The 24,871-nt window shown below is 37.1% G+C and overlaps 1 protein-coding gene across 7 annotated transcripts in view; it reads left to right on the top strand.

The window, feature by feature from the left end:
* The window catches only part of ERCC6L2 (ERCC excision repair 6 like 2), a 136,877-nt gene that overhangs the window by 85,443 nt on the left and 26,563 nt on the right, over positions 1-24,871 (top strand). For 5 of the 7 annotated variants that reach the window (XM_023185238.3, XM_023185239.3, XM_023185240.2 and 2 more), the window contains exons 14-17: positions 4,100-4,252; positions 8,110-8,190; positions 9,475-10,624; positions 15,587-15,741. In XM_023185238.3, the coding sequence (XP_023041006.1) occupies positions 4,100-4,252; positions 8,110-8,190; positions 9,475-10,624; positions 15,587-15,741 (1,539 nt within the window). The other 2 variants (XM_023185243.3, XM_031933992.1) reach the window with 2 other exon arrangements.

Here is a 24,871-nt window from a genome sequence, read left to right as displayed (position 1 = left end):
CATTGCTCGCATTTGTTTAAAAAACAAAGGAAACAACCTAAATGTCCGACATTAACAGAATAAATTCTGATACCTATATTACTTCGTGACAGCAAAATTTTAAGAAATTGTAGTCAGATCAGATGTACTGATGTGGCAAGATGTCCGAAGACACTTTTAAGTGAGTCAAAAAAGCAATATATAGAACAATATCTACAGTGTTTCAATGTGTTTACAAATAAAACTGTTGCTGTGTGACAGACTTTTATGACATGGTTCAACTTAATGTTTTTTCAGTTTTATGATGGTGCTAAAATGATACCTATTTATGTATAAAGTATGTTCCTCTACTTATGATGGGGCCACATCCAGATAAGCCTATCGTAAGTCCAAAACCTACTTTAAACCTAATGGTGTTTTCTACTTACAATGGGTTTATCTAGTTACAGTCCCATCATCAATTAAGGAGCATCTGTATGTATAAATAGCTTTAACTTCATTGAAAGATATCTAGGAGGATGCACCTAAACATTACAGCACTGGTTAGACTAATAAGGAGTGACCTGTGTTGTTCATGAGGGACTTCTATTTTGATATCTTTTGTTGCATCTGTTGTCATGATGCATTCAGATATTTTATACATTTTAAAAATATAAACATCACTTATACAGCAGCTGTGCTCCTTCAGGTTTGGAGCATTTAAGCAATCTAAAGTTTGGCATTGAGAAAATCATCTCTCGTGTGTGTGTGTGTAAATTTTATTTAGAAGTGTTTGCAGAAGAATTGCAAGAACAGCAGAAAGAACCCCCAGTTAGCTTCACTCAAGTTCCCTATTTGCTGACATTTTACACACTTGCTTTCTCTTTGTCTCAGCTATTGTCTTTATTCTTTTTCTGAGCCATTTGAGAGAGAGTTAGACTTCTCATCAGCATGTATTTCCCCAAAGAAGCAACACTCTAAATTTTCCAGTATGTATTTCCCCAAAGAAGTACACTCCTACTTAAATATACATAAAAAACAGTTTTATGCATTCTAAACACTCAGTTGTATATACAGTTCTACAACTCGCTTTCCTCACTCCCTACATTCCTCTCCAAAATGCAGTTATTCACATCAAGAAATTAACATTGATAAAACATCATGCTATAATCCACAGGACCCATTCAATTTCCCCACCTCTCCCAGCAGTGTCTCGTTTTTCCTTCCTGGTCCAGGATTTCATCAAGGATCATGGCTTCATTTACTGGTGTCTCTTCAGTTTTTTTCAACCTAGAATATTACCCAGGCTTTGTCTTTCAAGACCTTGACAATTTTAAAGAATAAGGCCTTTGTGTAGGATGTCCTTCAGTCTAGGTCCATTTGATGTTTCCTCGTGTCCAGACTGAGGCCAAGCAGTATTGGCAGGAATACCACAGACACGATACTGTGCTCTTCTCGTTGCATCAGTCAGAAGGCACATGAGGGTGACTTGCCCCACTACTGCTCACGTTAACCTTGATCACAGGTCAAGTTTGTGTCTGCTGAGTTTCTCCACTGCAAAGTTACTATTTTTTTCTTTGTAATTGATGTGTAGTTTATGAGGAGATCCTCTGAGACTGCCAGTTTCTCATCAGACCTGCACCCATAACCGTTAGTGTTCATTCGTGATTCCTGCCTGAATCAGCTACCACTGTAATGGTTGTCAGGTGGTGATTTTTCTTTTTCCATTATCCTTCTTGGTTGTTCTTTGGAACTCTACCATTAAAAAAAGAGCTTTCCCTTCTATTTAATTTGTGTGGTCTCATGGCTTCCCATTTTAGTAACAGATTACAACACATTGAATATCACTATTTACTTTAATGTTGACACTGTCTTATATTTGGCCAGTGGGAACCCATTAGGGTGGCTTCTGTGTCATTTCGACTTGCTCCCATCCTTCTTTTTGCACTTCTTTACTGTGGTAGGCTGAATACTAGTCTCCCAAAGATGCTCACGTCGTCATCCCCCAAACCACCTGGGTTATCCAGATGGGCCAGTGTAATCACAAGGGTTTTTTTTATAAGGCTCAGATGTGCACATCCTCGTCTCTACTTTCTCTGACCCTACTGCCTAATAACCCACGGTAAGGAAGCAAAGGGTCAGAGAGAAAAATACGAAGATGCCACACTGCTGGCCTTGAAGTTGGAAGAATGGCCATGAACTTCTTAACATCATAAATGTTCTTTTCTTTTTACTTCTTTGTTATTATGAGATCCAAGCATTTTCTCCCTTGTATGGATTTTTCATAAGCTAGAAACTAAGCTACATTTTCTAATTACTAATTTTTCCCCTACCTTCTTGAATTGTAACATGATTTTTTTTTTATAGTTAGCCTACAGATGGAAGCACCTGGTTTCCACTTTTACTGGAGCCACTTCAGTGCAAACTAATGTGCTTTTTATAAATTTTGTGATAAAACTTTGCTAGGAAGCTTATAAAGACTCAAATTGAGGCTTACAAATTACCTTGGTGATTATAGTTACAGGTTCTACAGTCTGACATTATCAGTGTTTAAGGTAGTTCAGTAACAAGAGGAAAATCGGTAGGTCCCTGAGCTGTCACTTGCATCAATTGTTATTGTGATTTTGTGCTCCCAAGATTACAGCCCATGTTTCTAGAACATTTGGTGTCAAACTGATCAAGTTGGTATGTTGATCCATAACTTCTTTAAATGAAGGTCCCATGGGTTTTGTTTTAAGAGAGACGTCTTGAAAGTGAGAAATTAGTTAATAGTATAAATTTTAGATTCAGCCAAACCAAGGTACAAATTCTAGGAATGACACTTAGCTGGCAGCTGTGAGCAAGTCACTTAACTTCTCTAAACTTAAGTTACTTTATTTTTAAAATAGAGAAATTTTAGTAATTTTATTTCTAAAATTGAGATGACATAAAGTTGTAAGGATTAAGCAAGAGTATGGAAATAAAATGCTACATGTGTAATAAATGTTCAATAAATGGCAGCTGTTATAAACAATTTTAGTTGCCTAGAATCACTTATTACAGTGCAAATGAACTCTGATGATAATCTCAATAGTTAAGCATTTCTCTTTTTTTTTTTTTTTTTTTTGAGACGGAGTCTTTGTCACCCAGACTGGAGTACAGTGACCACCTCGGGTCACTTGCGGATTCCACCAGGTTCAAGTGATTCTCCTGCTTCAGCCTCCCAAGTAGCTGGGATTACAGACGCCTACCACCATGCCCAGCTAATTTTTGTATTGTGGTAGAGAAGGGGTTTTACCACGTTGGCCAGGTTGGGCTCTAACTCCTGAAATCAAGTGTTCTGCCCGCCTCCACCTCCATCTTCCAAAGTGCTGGGATTACAGGCTTGAGCCATTGCACCCGACCCTTAAGCATCTTTTTTTTTACTAATTTCTCCATCAGTGGACGGAAGTTATTTTACATTCTGTGCATTCTTTGTTTCTTTCAAGAAATTTTAAAATACACCTGGGGTTAATCAGATTGTATTTTAATTTTATATATTTATATTACATTTAGTAAAATATCCAGCAGTTAGAGAGTGCATATTAATGTTGATACTGAAATGGTGTTTTTAAATGTTCCATGTCAGTGTTCTTTCTGTATTCAAAATTATGTCAAAGATGTAGTGTTCCTTAAAACAGTGATAGGGTTTTTGCTGTTAGTAGGCAATGTAGTCAAGCCACAATTAGTTTGACACCAAGGTGGTTATCATATCATTACTTTAGATTGTAATTTAACTTTAGTGATATAGTAATTACTTCTGCCAGTTTTAGTAGTTTCTGTTATAATAAGAGTTTTAAAAGGAGAAAAGTGTATTCATATGTATGCTTTTATTATTAAACATTTATGTCAGGTGGATGTTCTGTAGAGATGTAATCTTGACTCAGTTGTTAGAAAACAGATAAAATAGGAAATATAAGATCTCTGTTTCAATAATACTGGCCAGATTATTATTATTTTACCATAATGGCAACATCTGCCAGGGAAATTAAAACAAAATTTCCTCCCTCAGGAGATTCTGCCTGCTCCAACTAAAGCTGTGTATATACAGGGAATGCCAGGAAATTCTGACATATTGTTGGAGCAAACACTTCAAAAATATCTTGTGTTTTTTCTGTTTTAGCAACTTCACTGTGTGGTGGTTGGAAGTGAAAATGCCAAACGATATTTTGAAGCAGTTCAAGGATCTAAAGAGCATCAAGGAGAGCTTTTTGGGATCCATAACCTCTTCAAACTGAGGTCCCAAGGGTCTTGTCTTACAAGGGACATTCTGGAGGTGTGATCTTCTTCTCTAACCTTTTCAATAATATCTTAAATACAGTTTTTCTTCCTCAGGAAATTTGAAATACAATTGCTGTTGCCTTTTCAGAGAAACTTTTGGTTTTCTTTATCAAAAATGCCTTGGAATTTTTACTTGTAGAGAATAAGAAATGAATTATTATACCTCTAAACTAAGGTTTTCCCATGCATAATTACACATAATGCACACACATGAACGTATATACTGAGCAGTATGAACTCCAAGGCCGTTTTAAGATAGGCAGAGAGAAGCTTATTGTTTTGAAAACAGCTGCTGAAGTCAGGAACTAAAAAAAGAGATTTTCCTAAATAAACAAAAATATAAAATGTGTTTTGATTAAAAGTTACCAAATACTCCCTGAGATGTACTCTCATGTCTCATGGAGATTTTTGTTTTCTGTTCCCAATAAAAATTCCACACCAGTATTTTAAACTCTCCCTGTTGTGTTCATCCTCAACATATAGATGTTTCTTATTCTTCAAACAAAATATTTTATATCCTTTTTTAAAAAAATCTTTTAAGTTCTTTTATATAGCAGAATACTAAAGATATTAACTATTTTCTAATTGATATTCATATAGGTATCATAAAATCCTGGAATATCATCTTTTTCAACTTCCTCATGGTATAGATGAGAAAACTGAGTCTTAGAGAACTTTAGGATATTTCTCTTGACTTCCATGACTTTGTAGTAAAATCTTAATGTACTTAATTTATTCAGTAAGTACCATAAAGACAGTTCAAGGAGCAATTGGTTCCTGTCCTTGAGGAACTTGAACCATCTTCTCCGGAGGTGGAAGAGAACATTTACATAATAACCACGTAGTGTCAGGAATCGTATGCTGAACAAGTTCAGCAGTAGACCGTGGATGGCCGGGGGAGAGGAAAGTATATATTATTTGAATCCTATAAATATTATTACTATTATACAACTTCTGATGTAGACTGCTGAGTTTCTAGTTTATAGTAATTATATTTGATTCTGAATTCAGTGACCCATTTGGAGTCCTGCTTTTTGGGTTTTTTTTTTCCCCTTGCTTTTTAAATACACTGTTTCTTTTATGAATTTGTTCTTCCCAGTTTCTCTTTTCATGTCAGTAACTTTGTTTGCCCTCCAGCTCCCAAACCCAGCTGCTACCTCCATCTCAGAGTACTACTTGACATGCTTATATTCACGTTAAAGTCATTGTCTATAGTATTAGCATTACATTATTTATCCTGTTTTCTGTCATATATTATGACATAGGTATCTGTTTTTAATCAGAATAACCACCTATTTCTTTGTTAAACAAGTGTTATGTGAGACGTATCAGGATGATAGGTTATTAAGTAGAAAAAGTTCTCTTATTCATTGTGCCACTGCACTCCAACCTGGGTAACAGAGCAAGACTCCGTCTCAAAAAAAAAAAGTTCTCTTGTTCACTAGTTATTCTAAGAATATCTTGTTTCACCTTCAGAAGTGTTTATTGATGACAGGACCATCCATGTCTTACATTTTCTTTTTTAAAAATATCTTTAAGTTCTGTAATATACCAGAATACTAAGGATACTAACCTGTTTTCTCACTGATATTAGTAAGGGGTGACAAGGCCATCCGTTTCCTGCATTTGTCTTGCTAGGCATATGATTGGCACTTGATTATTAAGTTAAATTTTGAATTAAAATCACTCATTTGTCATCATTTAGAATGTAAACTTATTCAAGTTTGGTTAGATTCATGCTGCTTTGGGCCAAGGTGCTTCTAAATATTATTATTAGCCCCATATAATGGGAGCACATATCATAAAGTAAAAGAAGTATTTCACTTCATGTGAGACATTTTTAATTTTTAAAGGTTGTGTAAAATCTCTTTTAAAATGTTTTAAGAAGTAAAAATTTGAATATTTACACTTACAATCTTTTGATTTCTGGGCAATTTCATTCTGTTTTGCATTGACTTTCCATTATCTATATTGTGGTTTCTCTTCAAAGATAGACATTGAGAGTTCATTTTACAAATATTTGTTGAGCATCTGCGAAATGTCAGGTACTGTTCATAGAGCTGGTACAGACATAAAAGAACAAAATAGACAAAATGATCCTGTCTACCAGAAGTCTACATTCTATATGGGAAGACAAATGATAAACAGAATAAATAACTAAAAGACAGAATGTATTATGATAGGTAAGTTCTAAGGATAGAAAATAGAACAGGGAAGGGAAATGAGAACTGTCAGGGAAGGAGCATTGCAGTTTTAGATGGGGTAGCCACAGAAGCCCTCACTCTGAGGGCTGCATTTGAGTATTCAAAGAGATGAGGGAGGAAGGTGTGTTTTAGACAGGGGAAACAAATGCAGAGGTCCTGAGGGAGGAGCATGCCCCGTGTGATCTCATGATGTCAGGGAGTCCAGCCTGGTTAGAGTGGGGTAAGCAAGAGAGCAAGAGATGGAGCCAGAGAGATGACAGAGAGCCAGACCATGCAGGAACTTTGACTTTTACTTGAATGAGACAAAAAGCAATTAGAGGGTTCTGGACAGAAAGATGACATAGTCTGATTTATATTAGCTTGACTTACTATTGAAAACTAGGCTATAGAAGTACAAGGGCATAAGCAAGAAGCCAGTTAGGAGGATACTACAGTAATCCAGCTGAGAGGTGATGTTGGCTTGAGCCAGGGTGATGGTGGCAGGTGGCGTGAGAAGTGGCTGGATGGTATATATATTATCCAGCTGGCATTGACAGGATTCGCTGATGGGTCAGATACAAGGTATGAGAAAAAGAGAGAAGTTAAGGATGGCTCCAAGGTGTTTGGCCTGAGCAGCTTAAGACTGGAATGGCCATTTATCTATAATAAGGGAGTTTCAGCAGCTTTAAGATTTCTAGTACTGCCACTTTCACCTGTTGTAGCCATTTAGCTTCGGTTACAGAGATAAATAGTAGCCTGGGAATGAGGCTTCCCATCCCATTACTGTAATAGCCTCCAGGCATGGGGAGTAAAGGACTTGCAACAATTCAGAAACCATTTGTCATTCCCTGGAGTTCCAGAAGGGAGAGTCTCACTCAATGCCCTGGATACCAAGTGGCTGGAACCATGCCATTAGTATGTCTGTGTATTCTTAAGTTGGGCATTTGTAACTGTAGTGATGATAGTATTGTTTCTTCTTGCTCTATCAACACATACAGCCTTAAAAAGTGAATTGATTTCCTTTTGAGGAGAATATAATATTCTAGAATCTAGGCCATTAGAACTTCTGCTAAATGATACACCAGAAGCTTTAAAGTCCAAATACTTTCCCAAAGATGTAGCAAGCCTGTTATATAACTAGAATATTGTTTTTCATTTCATAGTAGGATGGGCCTTTTTATTTTGATGCCTCCTACACCTAAGGGGTATTTTCAAATGAATATGAACAATAAATATAGTAACAATATAGGCTAGAATATCAAGTTCCCAATATTCAACATTGTGGTGTTTGAAATGTTAATATGTCCTTACCATACTTATTATATGGGAATCGTCGTTACGGATATCATCATACTGGGTAAATACATAACATGTCTTCACTCCCTCTCCCCACTAGTACTTTTAATGAAGTTGGCTGGAAAGTGTTAGTTTTCTGTGTCTGTAAAAGTAAACTTTAAGACAAGAATTAAGAGTATTTTTTAAATGTTCTATAAATGTTTATATATGAGTTTCTTAATTAGCAAGTTGAAAAATAACTTTAAGAATGCTAAAGCAAGCTGCACGCAATGTTTCTTAACTCCAAGAATAGTATGCCTTGCTATTGCTTACCTGGTTGTGGCTACCCCCTGTGTTGCATGGCTATCTGCATTCTTTCTTACTGACATTATAGAGAGAAGGCCAAGTGGAAGCAGGGATCATGACAGCCACAACATGGTTGAAAGAGGGGCCTCCAGCACACAAACTGGAAATGGTATGTAATGTTTGAGCTTGTAGCCTACAACACCTAGAAAACATGCACTGTGACAATTTTGTTTCTTTTCCTTTTTCCTTCATTTTATAACCTGTAAAAAAAAAAAAAAACACAATTAAGAGTCAAGGACACAAAGTCAGAGGACTGTGGGTAAACTTAATAATTAAGGCTGATTTAACATTCATATAACAAATTCAGGAGCAATTCAGGCATTTACAGCTGAACTGAATTTTAACTACCCCAAACTGTAAATCCAGTACCACCTAGATAACTAACCCATCTCAAATAAATAATTTTTGACTAAATGGTAAGTTAAATGGAAAAATCACCACCAATGTGTATTTAAAATTATTGAACCCAAATATTAAAGTTGTTCTCTAACTGAAAGCAGATATTTTATTTGATTCCTTAATTTTGTGATCTTTTTAGTAGTTTGCCATCTCATGTACCACCAAATCTTTATTTCATCATAAGGCCATCTTAAAGGTAAAAAACATATGTGGAAGGTTTTTTTGTTATTGTTTCTGGTTTTTTCTTGTTTGTTTTTAGAGTCTTAACTGTCAGTTTATACCAGTCCAATGACTTTAAATTGGGGATGAAATTTTTATAAATTTAAAGAAATATATGAATATCAAATATTGGCAAAAGTATTAGCAGATAATACTTTCCCGCAATATTTTACTATTAAAGGCTCAGTTTTAGAAAACTAGGGTATATTTAACTCTGACTAATGTGAAAAAGTTACATATTGAATTTAAATTTGTAGCAAATTTTACTTCAAAATTCTTTATTTCTGGTGATCAAGATCCTATTGGCCTTTTTAATCAATTAGAATAATTTTCCAGTCGTGAATTCTTTACCTTGTTAACTCCTGTAATCTGTCTTATTCTTAAAGCATGATTGGAAGTATCTACTAGATGACAGTAAACTCCAGTAATTCTTAAGCAGTAAGTTGTATGCTTTTCACTTTCGAGGCCAGAATTACGTGTCCTTGCATCTTAGAAGCCAAACACTCCACTTTGTGTTTTTCTTCAAAATACTTTGATTATATGATATTCGAGTTTAAACTGTTTTATTTTGGAACAATATTCAACATGGAAAGAGAAAAGACTACTAGACTATGATATTAAACCCTTTACTAAATGTTTATTAAATGTTGTACTTTTAGAAATGCTAAGTGATACACTTGGACCTAAATTACCTGCCCAAAGTTGATTCCTTTTCAGTTGATTCCATATTCTATCTCGAGGTTTTCTGATGTTTTTGTCATTGTTTCTTCTGTAGCCTGGAGAGCCTGACTGTCAGGAATGCAGAGGTCCAGAACAAGCTGCAGAACCACTGGCAAAGGAAGTGTGTGATCTCTGCAGCGACTTCAGTGATGAAGAGCCAGTGGGAGCCGCAGGAGTAAAGACTGCCAAAAACAGAGCACCCGATTCAAATAAAGCTTCCAGCTCTCCAGGACAGCTTACCTTACTCCAGTGTGGTTTCTCGAAATTGTTTGAAACAAAATGTAAAGCAGTCGAGGACAGTGATGGAAATACTGCCTCTGATGATGAAAGTTCTGATGAGCAGCCCACGTGCCTTTCAACAGAAGCCAAAGATGCTGGTTGTGAGAAAAATCAGGACTCTCTTGGTACTTCAAAATATCAGAAATTAGATAACATCCTAAATCCAAAAGAAAAGCATATTTTTTATAAAAGTAAGAAGACTTTAGAACAGAATATTTCTTCTAAGTCTGATGAGAAAAAATTTAAAAATACAGATAAACATTGCATTTTACAGAATGACACAGAATCAGAAGATAGTGATGTCATCTGTCCTACACAATATACAACTGAGAGATTCCCCGACAACAGTATAAGGTTTAAGCCACCCTTGGAGGGTTCTGAGGATTCTGAAACAGAACAGTCTGTAAAAACAGGAAATAATGATAATGGTCGAAAGACTGATGACAAAAGAAATGGAATAATTTCAGAAAAGTTAAGTCCTGAGAACACAACCCTGAAATCTATTGTGAAAAGAAAAGGCACCAGCGATATCAGTGATGAATCTGATGACATTGAAATTTCTTCCAAGTCAAGAGTAAGGAAGAGTTCATTGAGGTTTAAGAGAATAAAGGAAACCAAAAAAGAACTTCACAATTCTCCCAAAACAGTGAACAAAACAAACCAAGTATATGCAACAAATGAGGATCATAACTCTCAGTTTATTGATGATTATTCATCCTCAGATGAGAGTTTATCCGTCAGCCACTTCAGTTTCTCTAAACAGAGCCATAGAGCAAGAACTGTAAAAGACAGAACCAGTTTTTCTTCAAAATTGCCTAGCCATAATAAGAAAAATAGCACTTTCATGCCAAGAAAACCAATGAAATGTTCAAATGAGAAAGCTGTCAATCAAGAGCAGTCATATGAATCAATGGATAAATTTTTAGGTAACTAAAGACACATTCTGAAAACTTTAAAAAGTGTATTTGTTTTATCAAGTAGTCTGTGAGACACCTTGAATTAACTTGTAAAATAGCCCTGAAGTCAAGACGCTGCATTGAGGCACAAATAAGGAAGGGCTGGGTAGCAGGATAAATGGGAGACCACATGTAGGTCAAGATAATGTTGCCATCTACCCCAGGACCCCCTCCATGTGCCCATCTAAATCATAACTCCTCTGCCCTCATAAATACCAATTATTCTAGCTTCTAGAGTAATTACTTATTTACATTTACATGGTCTTATCACCAAATGTGCATCTCGAGGTGAATTAATCTGTTTTCACACTGCTGATAAAGACATACTTGAGACTGAGAAGAAAAGGGGGTTTAATGGATTCACAGTTCCACATGGCTAGGGAGGCCTCCCAATCATGGCGGAAGACAAGGAGGAGCACGTCGTGTCTTAACATGGTTGGTGGCAGGAAAGGACAGAGAGCTTGTACAGGGGAACTCCTCTTTGTAAAACCATCAGATCTCATGAGACGTACTCACTGTCACGAGAACAGCACGGGAAAGACCCGTCCCTATGATTCACTTACCTCCCACCAGGTCCCTCCTATGACAGGTGGGGATTGTGGGAGCTACAGTTCAAGATGAGATTTGAGTGGAGACACAGCCAAACCATATCACTAGGTATTATGGTCCAGTCTCACATTTTTTAAAAAATGTTAGGCAGTCTTTTTTAATCTACAGGAATCCTCATCCCTTTCATTGCCTTACAGTGTAACTATGGAAGTACCTGGACCATCTCTTACAGAGTTTCCCTCAGTTTGTATTTTGCTAATTGCATCCTCTCCATGCAGTTAAACATGTTCTTCTGTCTTCTATATTACCTGCAAAAGAGCAGTTGGTTCCTGAGACTGGATCAGACTCAGGTTCAGTTCCTTTGGCAAGATAAAAGTTAGTGTTTAACAACACTATAGTAGGCACAAAATGTTTATTCTCTCTTTATGATCCTAGCAGCCACTGATACTTAATACCTATACTTATTTATTCATTCAGAGTAGCAAAATATTTCCTGTTTATCTCCTTTCATTTTCATTTAATTTTTAGAATGCTTTTGTAAAGAGGTACTTCACTACTTCCCCTCATCTACTGTAGCTTACCCAGTGGCACAGTTCATATATGAGAGAAGGAAAAGTGCTCATTGCTTTCTTTATTTACCAGTTTATAGTATAGTAAAAACTAAATATGTCTATATGCCATAGGAATGACTCATTCTTTTCTTAGTAATTGATTCAAACACATTTAGTGGGTCTCAATTTATTGCAATTAATAATATTATTAAGGCTCCATTGTCCTATCTGTGGCTGGAGGGGAATCTCTGAAATGAGTATTTTGGTTCCTGAAGCCTTTTGGCTTGCTGCTGGTCATTCTGGAAGCCTCTTTGTTGTCTAGTCTTAACGAGATGTTCCAGGATCATCTCATACATTTTCTGTCCCAGACCTACAATCAGTCATTATTCCAAGAAGTCTTGGTTTCTTTTAGAGAGAGAGTGTGCTTCAAGACCACAGTATGGTGCTAGTAATGATCATTGCTACTGTTGACTTGGTTATTATTTCTGGGCCTTTTCAGTGGCCAGATTGTATATATATCTATTTATATTTATATACATATAAGACATGTGTATGTATACATATATTTGTGGTATATTTTTATATATATATGTACACATATTTGTGATGATAAAATACCTCGAGTTTATATTTATACTTTTTTGTATTGATACTTAATTTGAGCAGATAGAGCTCTCATTTAGCCCCTTTACTATGTTTGAGTACCATTTCTACAATATTGGTAATTCTGGTTCTCAAGCATATAGGGAATGATTTACTTTTAATGCCCCATTGTTGCTCATTTGCTTTATCCCGTATTATACAAAGAATAAAATAGCAGTACGACCACAGTTTGATTAGTGACATTTAGGGTTTATCTGTTTTTGCCTCTACTCTCCCTTTTCTTCCATTTTTAAAATGAATATACTGTGTCTTTCTTGTCAAAGATGTAGACACTGCATTATATACTACCCTTCTCTTAGACTTCACTTGGTCCACAGGTAACTACACATTTCATGCTCCCCATCAGTCCTTAATGTCAGTGTTCCTCACGTCATTCTGGTTGTCTGAATCTGACTGTCTGGTAATTCCTCAAGAAGTATTCGTGAGAATAATATTCCCTGAGATTCTTGCAGTAACAGTTTTGTGCCCTTATACCTGAAAGTCAGTTTTGCTGGATGTAAAATACTTGGCTCACATTGTCTTTTCTTGAGCGTCTTAAATATGTAGCTTTGTTTTCTTTTGGCATAAAGTGTGGTATTATGTGTTCTTTTTTTTTCCTTCTCTGTAGATGCCCAGGGCATTTTTTTCTTTTCATTATTGTCCAATAATTTTACTAGATTGTGTTTTGATGTTGGTTATCCTGGGTTCATATTCTCATAAACACAGTGTTGTTTTCACTTACATTTTATTTTGGGAAAGACTTGCTTGTACTAGTGTTTTTGGTTACTTGTTCTGTTCCTTTGCTTTGGCTTTCTTCTTCAGGGACTCCTATTATTCAGATGTTCAGTCTTCTTTGCCTATCTTCAGTTTTTGTCACATTGTCTCATCTTTTTGATCTGTTCATTTCGTTTTGCTTTTTTAAAATGTTGTTTGTTTCTCTTAAGGCTTATATGTTGTGTTTATTCCCACTTATGTTCCTTCTAGTTTAGTCTTCATTTTTGAAATTAAAAAAAAAAATTTAAGTCTTTCCTAAGTTCTCATCACTCATTGCTGGGTTCCTCTAATTCTGATTTACGTTGTTGATTCATGTCTTCTTCTGTTTTGTGAGCACATCTTTCTAGCACGTTTTCATTGGAGGGATATTATTCTGATTGTTCTCTTTTTTCTCACAATAATTTTTATGAGATTTGACCCTGCTGCTTTTCCCTTGGTCATTTTTATATGAAATTACTTACCCTGAATTTTACAAATGAAGCAGAGCTTAGGAAATCTTTTCTCACTTCACAGAGATCCATGTGTTATTTCCATGTAGAGTGCTGCACTGTGGTGGGCCTTCCTTTCGCTCTCCCTTGCTTTGCTCTAATATTTTCTTTCCCTCACCCTTGTTCTTCCTATCCTACTTATTTTGATTCTCCCCGAGCAGTTTTTCCTCTTTGTTGGGCCTTCACCTGGGTGGGGGCCCTAGTGGGTCAGTTTTGGGAGTTCTAGCAGTTGGCCTGCTTTAGCCCCTCCAGGCCTTTTTACTGTGTCCCCCCTGCACCCTCTCAGCATTGGAGAGCAGGAAACCTTCCCGGATTCAGCTACTGTTCCCCAGCTGGCCCTTTGTGCTTTCCGGTGAATACCTGTTGGCAGTTCTGGGGTCTCCTGTTTTTAGGTCTGTCAGGCGCCCTGTTGCTTCCTCCTCCTTTCACACAGATACTGAAACCATGCAGAGTTCATAGCTAGTGGAGATTTTCCCCACCTGCTTGTACTTTAGGTGTCATGAGGGTATCTTGTTACCTAATTTTGATGTAAATGTCCATGGGCTTTTGGTTTTGCTGTCTGGTTGCTGTCTGTTTCTGTGTACAGATTCAGAGATTCTCCTGCTTCTGCTGTTACCACCCTCTGCCCAGAGTCTGTGTGGTGATTTTAAGGCATTGCCTTCACGGGTGTCTGACTTATTCCCCCAGAAGTTATGTGAAAGAAGCTGAGATACAAGCAAGGATATTTTGCTATAGAAATCTTAATTGTTGTATTTGATTTATGTACAAATCAGGCTTTCTTTGTGGGTTTTAGCATTGTCATTTAAGAGTTCATTATTATATATATTTTGGTGTCCTTGTAAATAAGTACTGAATTATCCTTTGGTTTGTGTGCTACAGTTAGATTTTAGGTTTGAGGAATTATTGCATAAACTTTTTTAAATAATCAGCTCAGTTTTTTGTTTGTTTTTTACTGTGCAAAAGGTGTCAGTAGTTAGTTTAGAACTAATGCTGTTTTGAACAATGGATAACATGTCATTAGAATTAAGAAACATCTGAGTAAATTTTCTGCCGTAAAGGTTTTAAAACTATGTGCCATATATAGTACCTGGTATTTTGAAGTTTAAGGAGAATGTTACGCTAGTTACTGTCTCGTCATATTATTTAACAACGTTTTGTGTTTGCATGATTGGCAATTTCTGGTTGGAGAGGTTCAGGACTGAAACAGCACAAGTGTTGAAGGTCATACCTGAGGTTTGTTGCCAGAGCTGTTGGAGGGAGCATTTATAGGCCTTGGTTCTGGCCTTCTCTTTTATGATCACAATTCAAAAATGAATTATAGGTGCCTAGAAGCAAAGCAATAAAAATTGTAGCTATTTTTTAAACCTCTTTCAGATAAAAGCCATGAGTTAATTTTTTTCATTTCCTAAAAAGCTCTCATCTTGACATTCTCTGGGCATATGTACAAAAAAGACAAAATACAAACAGTAAAACTGAGCAAAGCCAATCAAACGAAACTCCCTGGTCATAAACCCCATGCTCCCATTCCATCACTGTAATCAAGTACATGTTTAAAGGAACAGAGAAGGAAGGTTTCATTCTTTAAATTAGTGAAAAACTTTTTTTTTTTTTAAATTAACAATAAAAACAAATTCATAGAGAGGACCCTCCTCAACCATGACTTTTCTCTTGGCCAAAACCTCCATTTCAAGTTTAAAGATTGTTACCTGCTGTCAGTAGTTCTCATCTCACGTTGATGAGAAGGAAAAGGCATTTCCAAGGTAACCTATACTAACATATTTGTACTCTCTCTCTTTTCAAGATTTTTCCCAAAGAGTATTGTGTTGTTGATGTTTCTCTTGAGTATTAAAAATAAGAATAATGTGTTTTTGTGGAACCATACTGCTGTATACTGATATATCGCTTAAAAAATATCAATTACCTCCTAGGTGGTGTTCAGGAAGTGGCTTATATTCACTCAAACCAGAATGTGATTGGATCGAGCAAAGCTGAAAATCACATGAGCCGATGGGCAGCACATGATGTATTTGAGTTGAAGCAGTTTTCCCAGCTGCCTGCTAACATAGCTGTTTGCAGTTCTAAGGTAAGAAAAATATAGGGTAGTATCATCTTTAGTTACCTCATTTTTCACAGAAGTTACTCAATAGTATTTTCTCTAAGTACTCCCTCCAAAATAGCTACAAAAACTGTAAGGGACATACAAATAAGTGTAAAAATCAAAACATTTGGGAGCTGTAGTCATTGAAGATGCTTCAGATTAAACAACAAATTTACACCCAAATACCTAGTAATGTTGAGTTGCTTAATAGTTTTCCTCAATAGAAATTGGCCATTGCCCCCAAAATGAAAAGGAATCTGAGGGAATCATGTAGTTCAATCAGAACCAAAACCATTTCTGCTCATATGGATAAAGGAAAGTATGTGATTAGATTGCTCCACAATTTTTCAGCTAAAATGAAGACACACACAGATAACTCATTTCATATAGAATTTATATTTTTAGCAAAAGGATTTTTATACTGTTAAAAGTCAAATACTTCTGTGGGCTCTTCCCACTTCAAATTGCTGTTGTGATATTTTTGTTTATGCATAGTCACTTTCATCCAAGGTTTTTACAAAGTATTCTCTTCTGTTTGGCTTATTATTTTCTAAGAGCTAAGTGCCTCAGGAGTAATTTTACTGTCACTTTATGGGCAAGAGTTCAGAATGCGTACTGTATATAATACCAATATTTTGCTTCAACCTAGTGCTATTTTAAGAATGAAGGTAGGGGTAGAATTCCTCTGAACTATCAAGGGAATTAATTTATTTGTACCTCACTGGTTTGACAAAGGAATCAAATTACCTTAACAATAAAACCAGAGTACAAAATGAAATTCAGGACCAGAGAAAATATAAATTAAACTGGAAGTTTAAGACAGGGAGAACGTTAGAATACACATGCATAGGACATAACATGTTCTACCCAGATATTGTATTAAAATGGCTAATTTGATTGAGTTTTCTGGTAGAAAAAACAAAGGAGATAAGCTGTCTATTTAGTGATACCTCAACCAGTGCATGTGGAAATGTGTGTGGGCAGTTTGGGTGGTCACGATGACTGAGTGTCTAACTGGCGTTAGCGTCGGGAAGCCAGGGATTCCAGATAACTGTCCTGGACAGAGGACTGGCTTGGCGGGGCAGTGGGGAGGCACTCCCACATGCAAAGAATTGTTCTGCCCAAAATGCCATAACACCCTGCTGAGAAAGGCTGAGTGAAATGTTTGTCCTTAAGGGAAAAAAAAAAACAAAATCAGAAAAACACTGGTTCTAGCAGAAGCAAAGCGTTTCCTAGCACTCGCTTTGAAGGAAGTTTGTCACTTGGGGTTTTTTGGGGACCGCAGAACGATATAGTAAACAGCCAGTTGTCTTATAATATCCCTAGAATAAATCGAATAACGGACTTTGAAAGGCTATCCTTTCTAGCCTCTTTCAATGTAGTCTGTAGGCCCAACGCCAAACTACAACTCGTGAAAGCATTCTTTCATGACCCAAATATGCTGCTTTTTATACTCGTCTTCTCATCTGATCCAGGAATGTACCATCTCTCAGCCAGCACTTTAAACAACATTTCTACAGTTTGATCGCCTTGTATGTGCCATCTGAAAAAGGCAGGCAGAATTATGTTGGGTTTTCCAGAAACTTCTTTGTTAGGATAAAGAGTATGTCGGAATCTTTTAAACAGATAGCTAATTTTTTATTAGGATTTTTTTTTAACTGTGCCCTTTTTTAAAACCATATCCTTCTACATACAAATTTTAATGTGAAAGGTCAGATAATTTGGCAAACCGCTGTAGTGGATGTTGGTGAAATAACTGGATACTGGTCATTAGCTTATCTAAATATTTGTTAGAGAAGAAATATACAAGCATATAATTTCTCCAACAATTGACCTAAGAAGCAACCTGCTTCTTAAGCAAAGTTATAAAAATAAAATGCTGGAAACGCAGTTTGCCTGTGAGCTCTTTCAGTCCAAATGTTTTTGAGGTGGGCAGCACAACCTCGTTGGAAACCTTGTCTCTTTACAGTGATTTTCAGAGGGAGGGGCATCTCTCGCTAGGAAACAAATTGGAATACCTACTCCGTGGGTGTTATAATACACCCTTCGAGGCTGCCTGTCCCCCTCGTCACACACACACCAACTTAGTAAACCCTTTTCAGAGAAGATAAAGAAATTAGTTGTTTAATGACTACATTGTGGTGAAGTTTTAAAGCCAGTAAATGGGAGGTCAGTTCCCATGGGGCCATTGCTAGCAGCCCAAACACAGTCTACAGAAACACTCATTTCAGTGGCCGACTTCAGTCAGTCATTGATACAGCAAAATTTCATTCTAACATTTCAAAGCTGTCTCACAGAATTTCTGAGAAGAAAAGTTCCCAATCACTGATTTCATCATATCATGTCATTATTACTTCAGCACCTTTAATGAGGAAATCATTGAAACACAGTCATCATCTTTGGCTAGAGAGACTTAACGTTAGTCAGAGGTTTTGCAGCTGGTGTGGCAGTGGGTGGCAATAGTGAATTTACAGTTTTGAAAAAAAAAAGTTACGAGAAGAAAAGAGAATAAACAAAGGGAAAGGGAAATGAAGCAAGAACAAAAGAGACTCAGTCCTAGTGTTAGAAAATACCTGCAAACTTCTTGATTCTGAAGTCTCCAAAAAGCTCAGACCTCCCAGCGATAGATAGTACAGTATCTTTCATCTGGGGCTCAATCTAGAATCTTTTTGGTTACTGGTAATTCCTCTGAGTGCTTCATGTCTGTCATCAAAGTTTTATTAAAGAACTTTACTTCTGTTTGAAAAGATTGTGTGTGCATGCATGTGTGTCTGTAGCCAGTTGCAGACGTGTTGTCTCAATAAGAAAATAAATCCTATTTGTTTTATGAAATCAGTACACAAGTAACAGTTGCCACAGTATACCAGTATTTCAACTTCAAAAGAGTACCGTAGAGTCTGAATTAGAACCTTTAACTTGATTGCAAGGGAATATACTAAAATGAAAACTTCTAAAAGAGAAGTAATAAACACTGTAATCCTAGATAAGATCCTGTGGTCTTTCAGAGTTTTTCATGTCCAGTAATTATTTGATGTACAGTAATTATTAATAACCAAAATGACAAAAACTGTGAATCTACTCTTCAAATTCAACCATGTATCTTAAAAAGGAGTAAAATGTACTATAGAGTTCATCTGTTATTTTACTATATGGAAGTATGTCACGGAGCTGAACTGTACCTGTTTGTGATGTGATGCCTCCTTTTCTCAGTCAACTGCACGTTTTCAACTTAAGTTTGCGTAAAATTTTCTGAAAAGAAATGTACAAAGACAGCCTTCAATTAAGGATTAATCACTATGGCAACTGAGATGTGGTGACTGAAGGGGGAGGATGTATTCTCCCCTCAGTTTCCTGCCAGCTGTCATAGTCAACCTCTGCTGCCTGAATCCAAGCCAAAATATCGACTGTGACCAACTCTAAGAAACTATATCTGTATTTTTATAAATTGGTACAAGTATCAGACTATAAAAGAAGACTTAATCCCTTGAATTGGATGACAGACACTTGGCACTCTTGTGAGTGTTTGACAGAGAAATAACGGGTCGCTTTGTAGTAAAACCTGGATTAATAGTAAGCCCCTCTTTATGTTATTGCAGTGTGGTGTAAATGAGAGAACCAAGCACGCTGTCAGCCTGGGGCGGGAGGTAGCGTGGGGGAGTATCTTTTATATAACCAGTGCAGGTTTAAGCACTGTTCAGAATACTGTAAATACAAAATATTGTGTTAGTAAGAACTTCTCTTTCTTGTATTTGTATTAGATTGGCATTCTGTAGATTACTTAAAGAAAGGATTTCTGTGAGCTATGGTGGGTTTGATTGCAGTATGTTTATACAGCTTTTGGAGTCAGCTAGGAGGGATGGACTGTTTACAGTGAGCAGACTTTGGGGAGATAGAGCGTTCCATTATCCTGTTTTTCAGGATAATGAATGGCATGATGATTTAAAGTAATTGTTCACAAATGGCTGGTTTACAAAGTAGTCCAGAAAGCAAGGTTTATGGTTTCAGCATGTAACTCTTACTGGGTGGGATATTTCATGGTCTTAATCGTTTTTCTTTTTGTAGCTAGACATTAATTTTATGGCATTTGTATCAGAAAGTTACCCTTTCAAATAATTTTAGTAGGAATCAAGATTTTAAAATATGTGTGTGTGTGTGTATGTGTGTGTATGAAATTATGTGACGAGTATTGACATGAAAAAGGCTTTTGTGTTTCTACACCTAGAAGTAGGATTGGTTGTAGATAGCTTTCTGATTCAGAAGATAATATGTCATTTGAATAGAAAATACCTGCTACTTAGAGGAAGGAGAATCCAGTTTTTAAACGATAAACATAGAGACCTATTCCCCTGCTAGCTGGAGGCTACAAGAAGCTGTGGCATCTTTCTGCACAATGATGATACCAGGATTCATGGACCGATGTAACTGATGAGCTGATGTGTGCAAAACACGTTCAACACCTTGCAAGAAAGGCGTTGAAATTACTCAAAAAATGTAAATTTTTATTACTGTAATTATGATTATTGCTTACCAATGGGGTGATGTGTAAATAAGTCTCTACAGTAACCTGCTATTACTTTTGTTGCTAATGGTACTGATAATAGAATATTTTAGACTGCCTTAAAAAGATATCTAATCCAGTCCTTTAATTTTATGTGAAGTACCTGCCTTGAACTGTGGCTGATTTCTAATGAAAAATGCTATAGAGAAAAATGGTTTTGAAAGAAATTATAAGCTAATTTAAAAATTGGGAATGACAAAAATGATCTTTGCTTGTTAGGAAGTAGTTTGATTCCAATTCTTCTCATAGCTGGTCACTGTTCCAATTGCATAGAAGATAGCTATAAGCCTTCTTTGAGCAGTATCTCTGTTGAGAATAGTCACAAGATCCAAATAGTTAAAAAATAGTATTCAAATAATGCTTTCTAGGTAGTGTTACAAAAACTTTAGGAGTAGAGGCCTCATTCAACTCTGACTGACTCTACCTAGTGAATTAAAGAATGTTACGCACTTAACAGCCCTTTTCAAATTCTGTTTTATCCCTCTCTGAAAACCGTGGTATCAATTGGGCATGGCCACCGAATGGAAACACCTATCGCCTTGTCATCTGAAAATCCTACCTCTGTCCTGGGAATTTGGAATTTTTATGGGTGAATAAAGCTAAATTATGGGTTAAAAGAATTACAGTATTTCAGAGTTTGAAGGATTCTTGAAGACTGTTTAACTCAAGCATCTCATTTGCCTAAATTTTAAAAATAAGAGGATAAGTAACTCCCCACAGGCCCCCCAGGGCTCAACAATGGCAGGAGGCTTACAACACGAAGGTCTTTGACCCTTTCCTGTTTTCTTGTGCTTTTCCCTCAGTACCTTTGGGATCTACTGTTCTGGAGATTTCAATTTTGCCTTTCCAATATGACAAATCAGTCTTTTAATTTTTCAGGATAACTGGTCTGTGAAGAATTACCTTCACTTCAGCAGTTACACAAAAACCTCACGTGGGTTGAATGTATCCTTCCTTTAAGATATATATATGTGTATAAATAAAACATATAATACAACATATAATGTGTGTTATATATTATACATGTACATATCAACATGTATATGGATAGCTAATGTATATATAATGTACATGTTATGTATGTTATATGATGACATGCATACTTGTATGTTATATAATATATATGTTACGTGTTATAGATGTATAAATACGTATTATATATAATACATACATGCATAAACTACATAACTATGTAGTTTTTACTTTTTTTCCTTAAGCTATTTTCCTACCTGGAATAACCTTCAGCGTTATACTTCTGATCCCCTAAATCTCCACATCTCTCTCCCATTCGAGATCTACCTCAAATGCATACTCTCTTCCACGAAGTCTGCCCTAGTTCTTCCCTCAGCTAGAAATAAGAAGCCTTCCTTTTACACTCTTTATGCTTCAGCCAGTAGTACTTTGTATGTCCTGTGCTTATTCTAAAGTATGACGTTCAAATTTTTATTATAGTTATATACATATATCTCTTCTTTTCTAATAAACTCTGAACTTCGAAATAGTAAGATATGTCTGATTTACCTTTGATAACCTAAAATAATCTTATATAATTAAGACTTTATGAATAAATACTTCTGGGATAAAGTCAGGTTTTCAGTTTTTGTCAGGGTACAATGAACCCCACCTCTATGTTCTGAGAATTTTAAAGATGATTTATTCCATGAACAACTTTCATAGTTTCTCTGGGAATTATCTAGAGATGACATTGTTCATTGTTCATTGATTAACGATATTACGAACATAGTTCATCACTCAGGGGAAAGATCTCTCTTTCTCTGAATGAGAACTGTTTTCAGGTTTGCCTGGCAGTCACGGTGTTGGATGGATTTACTTATCCTGTACCTCCAGCCCTATCAACTCCTATCTGAATGTTCCACTCCAGTTAGACCCAATTCAAGTTCCGGTTTTTCCACAAAGCCTCAGTCTTCAGGGATCACTCAGTTTCAGGTTCCTTTAGTGCCCGTTCTCTGTGCCACTCATCACTGTAGACGTGGTATACTTGTAACTGTTGTTACTTACCTCATGTGGATTCGTTTTTTCCTCATGTATGTTATAAGCTACTGAAGAAGCAGGACCATGGGACAATCTCATGTACTCCTGTAAACACTACCACTTAGCTCCGGGCAGCACAGAGAGGGAGTTCAGAAAATGTGATAATTCCCACATGGAAGTACTGCATAAGGCCAATCGCTACAACTATTTTCACAAGTTAAGTCTCCTCAACTCTTTGTGCCACAAGTTAATGTTAAAGTGAGTATACTGGCTGGCAGCTAATGTAAAGTTACGACTCAAGTTTGAGCAGTCTAAATGCTTCTTCGTCATTCTTCATCGTCATTATTCGTCATCTGTTGGCCGTAATGCTGGTATAGGAAACCCACTCAGGAAGAGAGAATGTGAAGCGTGGTGTCAGAAAGATATTCCTGGAACCCATGCATCCTCATCTGGCAGTAATAAACCTAGAGAGTCATTGTGTGGCTTCCAGAGTCACTTAGTAGCTTCCAAAGCTCTGTCAAGTGTCTTATTGTGTCCTTTCCGTAGCATACAAGGCCTATCTCAGTTTGGCCCTAGCATGCTTTTCTAGTCTCACTCCAAGACACTCACGTAATCAAGATTATTGAAATGAATTATGTACCAACAATTCTGGTACATACCAACAACAGAGAATGTACCAACAACATAGTAAAAAGCTGTGAGAGCAGATTCTATTTATATTCCATTGTGCACTAAACACCAGGGATACAAAGATGAACAAACAGGCTCTTCTTAGCCTTCAGTTTGTGAACTCTTCTCCAGACCTGCTCAGGCCTGCCATGCCTTTGCTTCTCTGGTTCCTTGTTTAAAATTCCTTGTCATCTGTGTCTGCTGATTGAACTCCTACCCCTTGTATCATCTGTGACAGCTCTCCCCCAACTCTTCTGCAAAGCAATATAAAGTTTTCCTCGTTCTTCTCTTTACTTGTGTGTGTTTATCTGCTATAACAGTTATCTCATTGTATTATGCAATACTGGATGAATATGTACAAGATGCTTTTGAGTGCAGGAAATAGAATAACCGTCAAAAATTGGGCTGTATGGTAAATCACTGAACTAATTCAAATAACAGCAGGTCTGGAAGGAGGCATTTTCAGGTGTGACAGCCCCATGACACAATAGGGATTCAGGCTCTTTCATTTTCTGCCCTGCTGTCTTTAGTAAATTAACTTTTAGTCCTTAGGTCTTTTGCCTCAGGTTGCCAGATGACGATTGCAACTCAAGAACTCATTTCCTCACACAAATGTATTCTGAGGATAGGGAAGTGTAATTGTCTTCATATATCTCTCTCTCCTATTATATTTATTTATTTATTCATTTTGAGACAAGAGTCTTGCTGTCACCCAGGCCGGTGTGCAGTGATGCAATCTCTGCTCACTGCAACCTCTGCCTCCCAAATTCTAGTGATTCTCCTGCGTCAGCCTCCTGAGTAGCTGGGACTACAGGCACATATCACCACAACTGGCTGATTTTTGTATTTTTAGTAGAGAAGGGGTTTTGCCATATTGCTGAGACTGGTCTCAAACTCCCGACTCAGGTGATCCACCCACCTCAGCCTCCCAAAGTGCTGGGATTACAGGCATAAGCCACCATGCCCAGCCTTATCTCTCTCCTTTTGTCGGGTGTATTAGTCCATTTTCACATTGCTGATAAAGACGTACCAGAGACTGGGTAATTTGTAAAGAAAAAGATTTAATGGACTCACAGTTCCACATGGCTGGGAGGCCTCACAGTCATGGTGGAAGGTAAAAGTCATGCCTTACATGGCAGCAGGCAAAAAGAAAAATAAGAGCCAAGAGGAAGGGACAACCCCTTATTAAACCATCACATCTTGTGAGACTCACTACCATGAGAACAGTATGAGAGAAACCACCCCTATGATTCAGTGATCTCCCACTGGGTCCTTTCCACAACACAGGAGAATTATGGGAGCTACAATTCAAGATGAGATTTGGGTGGGGACACAGCCAAACCCTGTCATTCTGCCTCTGGCCCCTCCCAAATCCCCTGTTCTCACATTTGAAAACCAGTCACGCCTTCCCAACAGTCCTCCAAAGTCTTAACTCATTTCAGCATTAACTCAGATGTCCACAGTCCAAAGACTCATTTGAGACAAGGCAAGTCCTTTCTGCCTATGAGCCTGTAAAATGAAAAGCAAGTTAGTTACTTTCTAGATACAGTGGATGTACAGGAATTGGATAAATACAACCATTCCAAATGGGAGAAAATTGGCCAAAACGAAGGCGCTAAAGGCCCCATGCAAGTCCAGAATCCAGTGGGGCAGTCAAATCTTAAAGCTCCAAAATGATCTAGGACTCCATGTCTCCACATCCAGGTCACACTGACACAAGAGGTGGGTTCCCATCGTCTTGAGCAGCTCTGCCCCTGTGGCTTTGCAGGGTACAGCCTCCCTCATGACTGCTTCCGTGGGCTGGCATTGAGTGGCTGTGGCTTTTCCAGGTGCACAATGCATGCTGTCAGTGGATCTACCATTCTGGGGCCTGGAGGATGGTGGCTGTGGCTTTTC

This window comes from Piliocolobus tephrosceles, chromosome 14, assembly GCF_002776525.5.
Source record: "Piliocolobus tephrosceles isolate RC106 chromosome 14, ASM277652v3, whole genome shotgun sequence".
Taxonomy (NCBI): domain Eukaryota; kingdom Metazoa; phylum Chordata; class Mammalia; order Primates; family Cercopithecidae; genus Piliocolobus; species Piliocolobus tephrosceles.
Note: the sequence above shows the minus strand (reverse complement) of the source record. Positions and strands in the feature narration are given on the sequence as shown.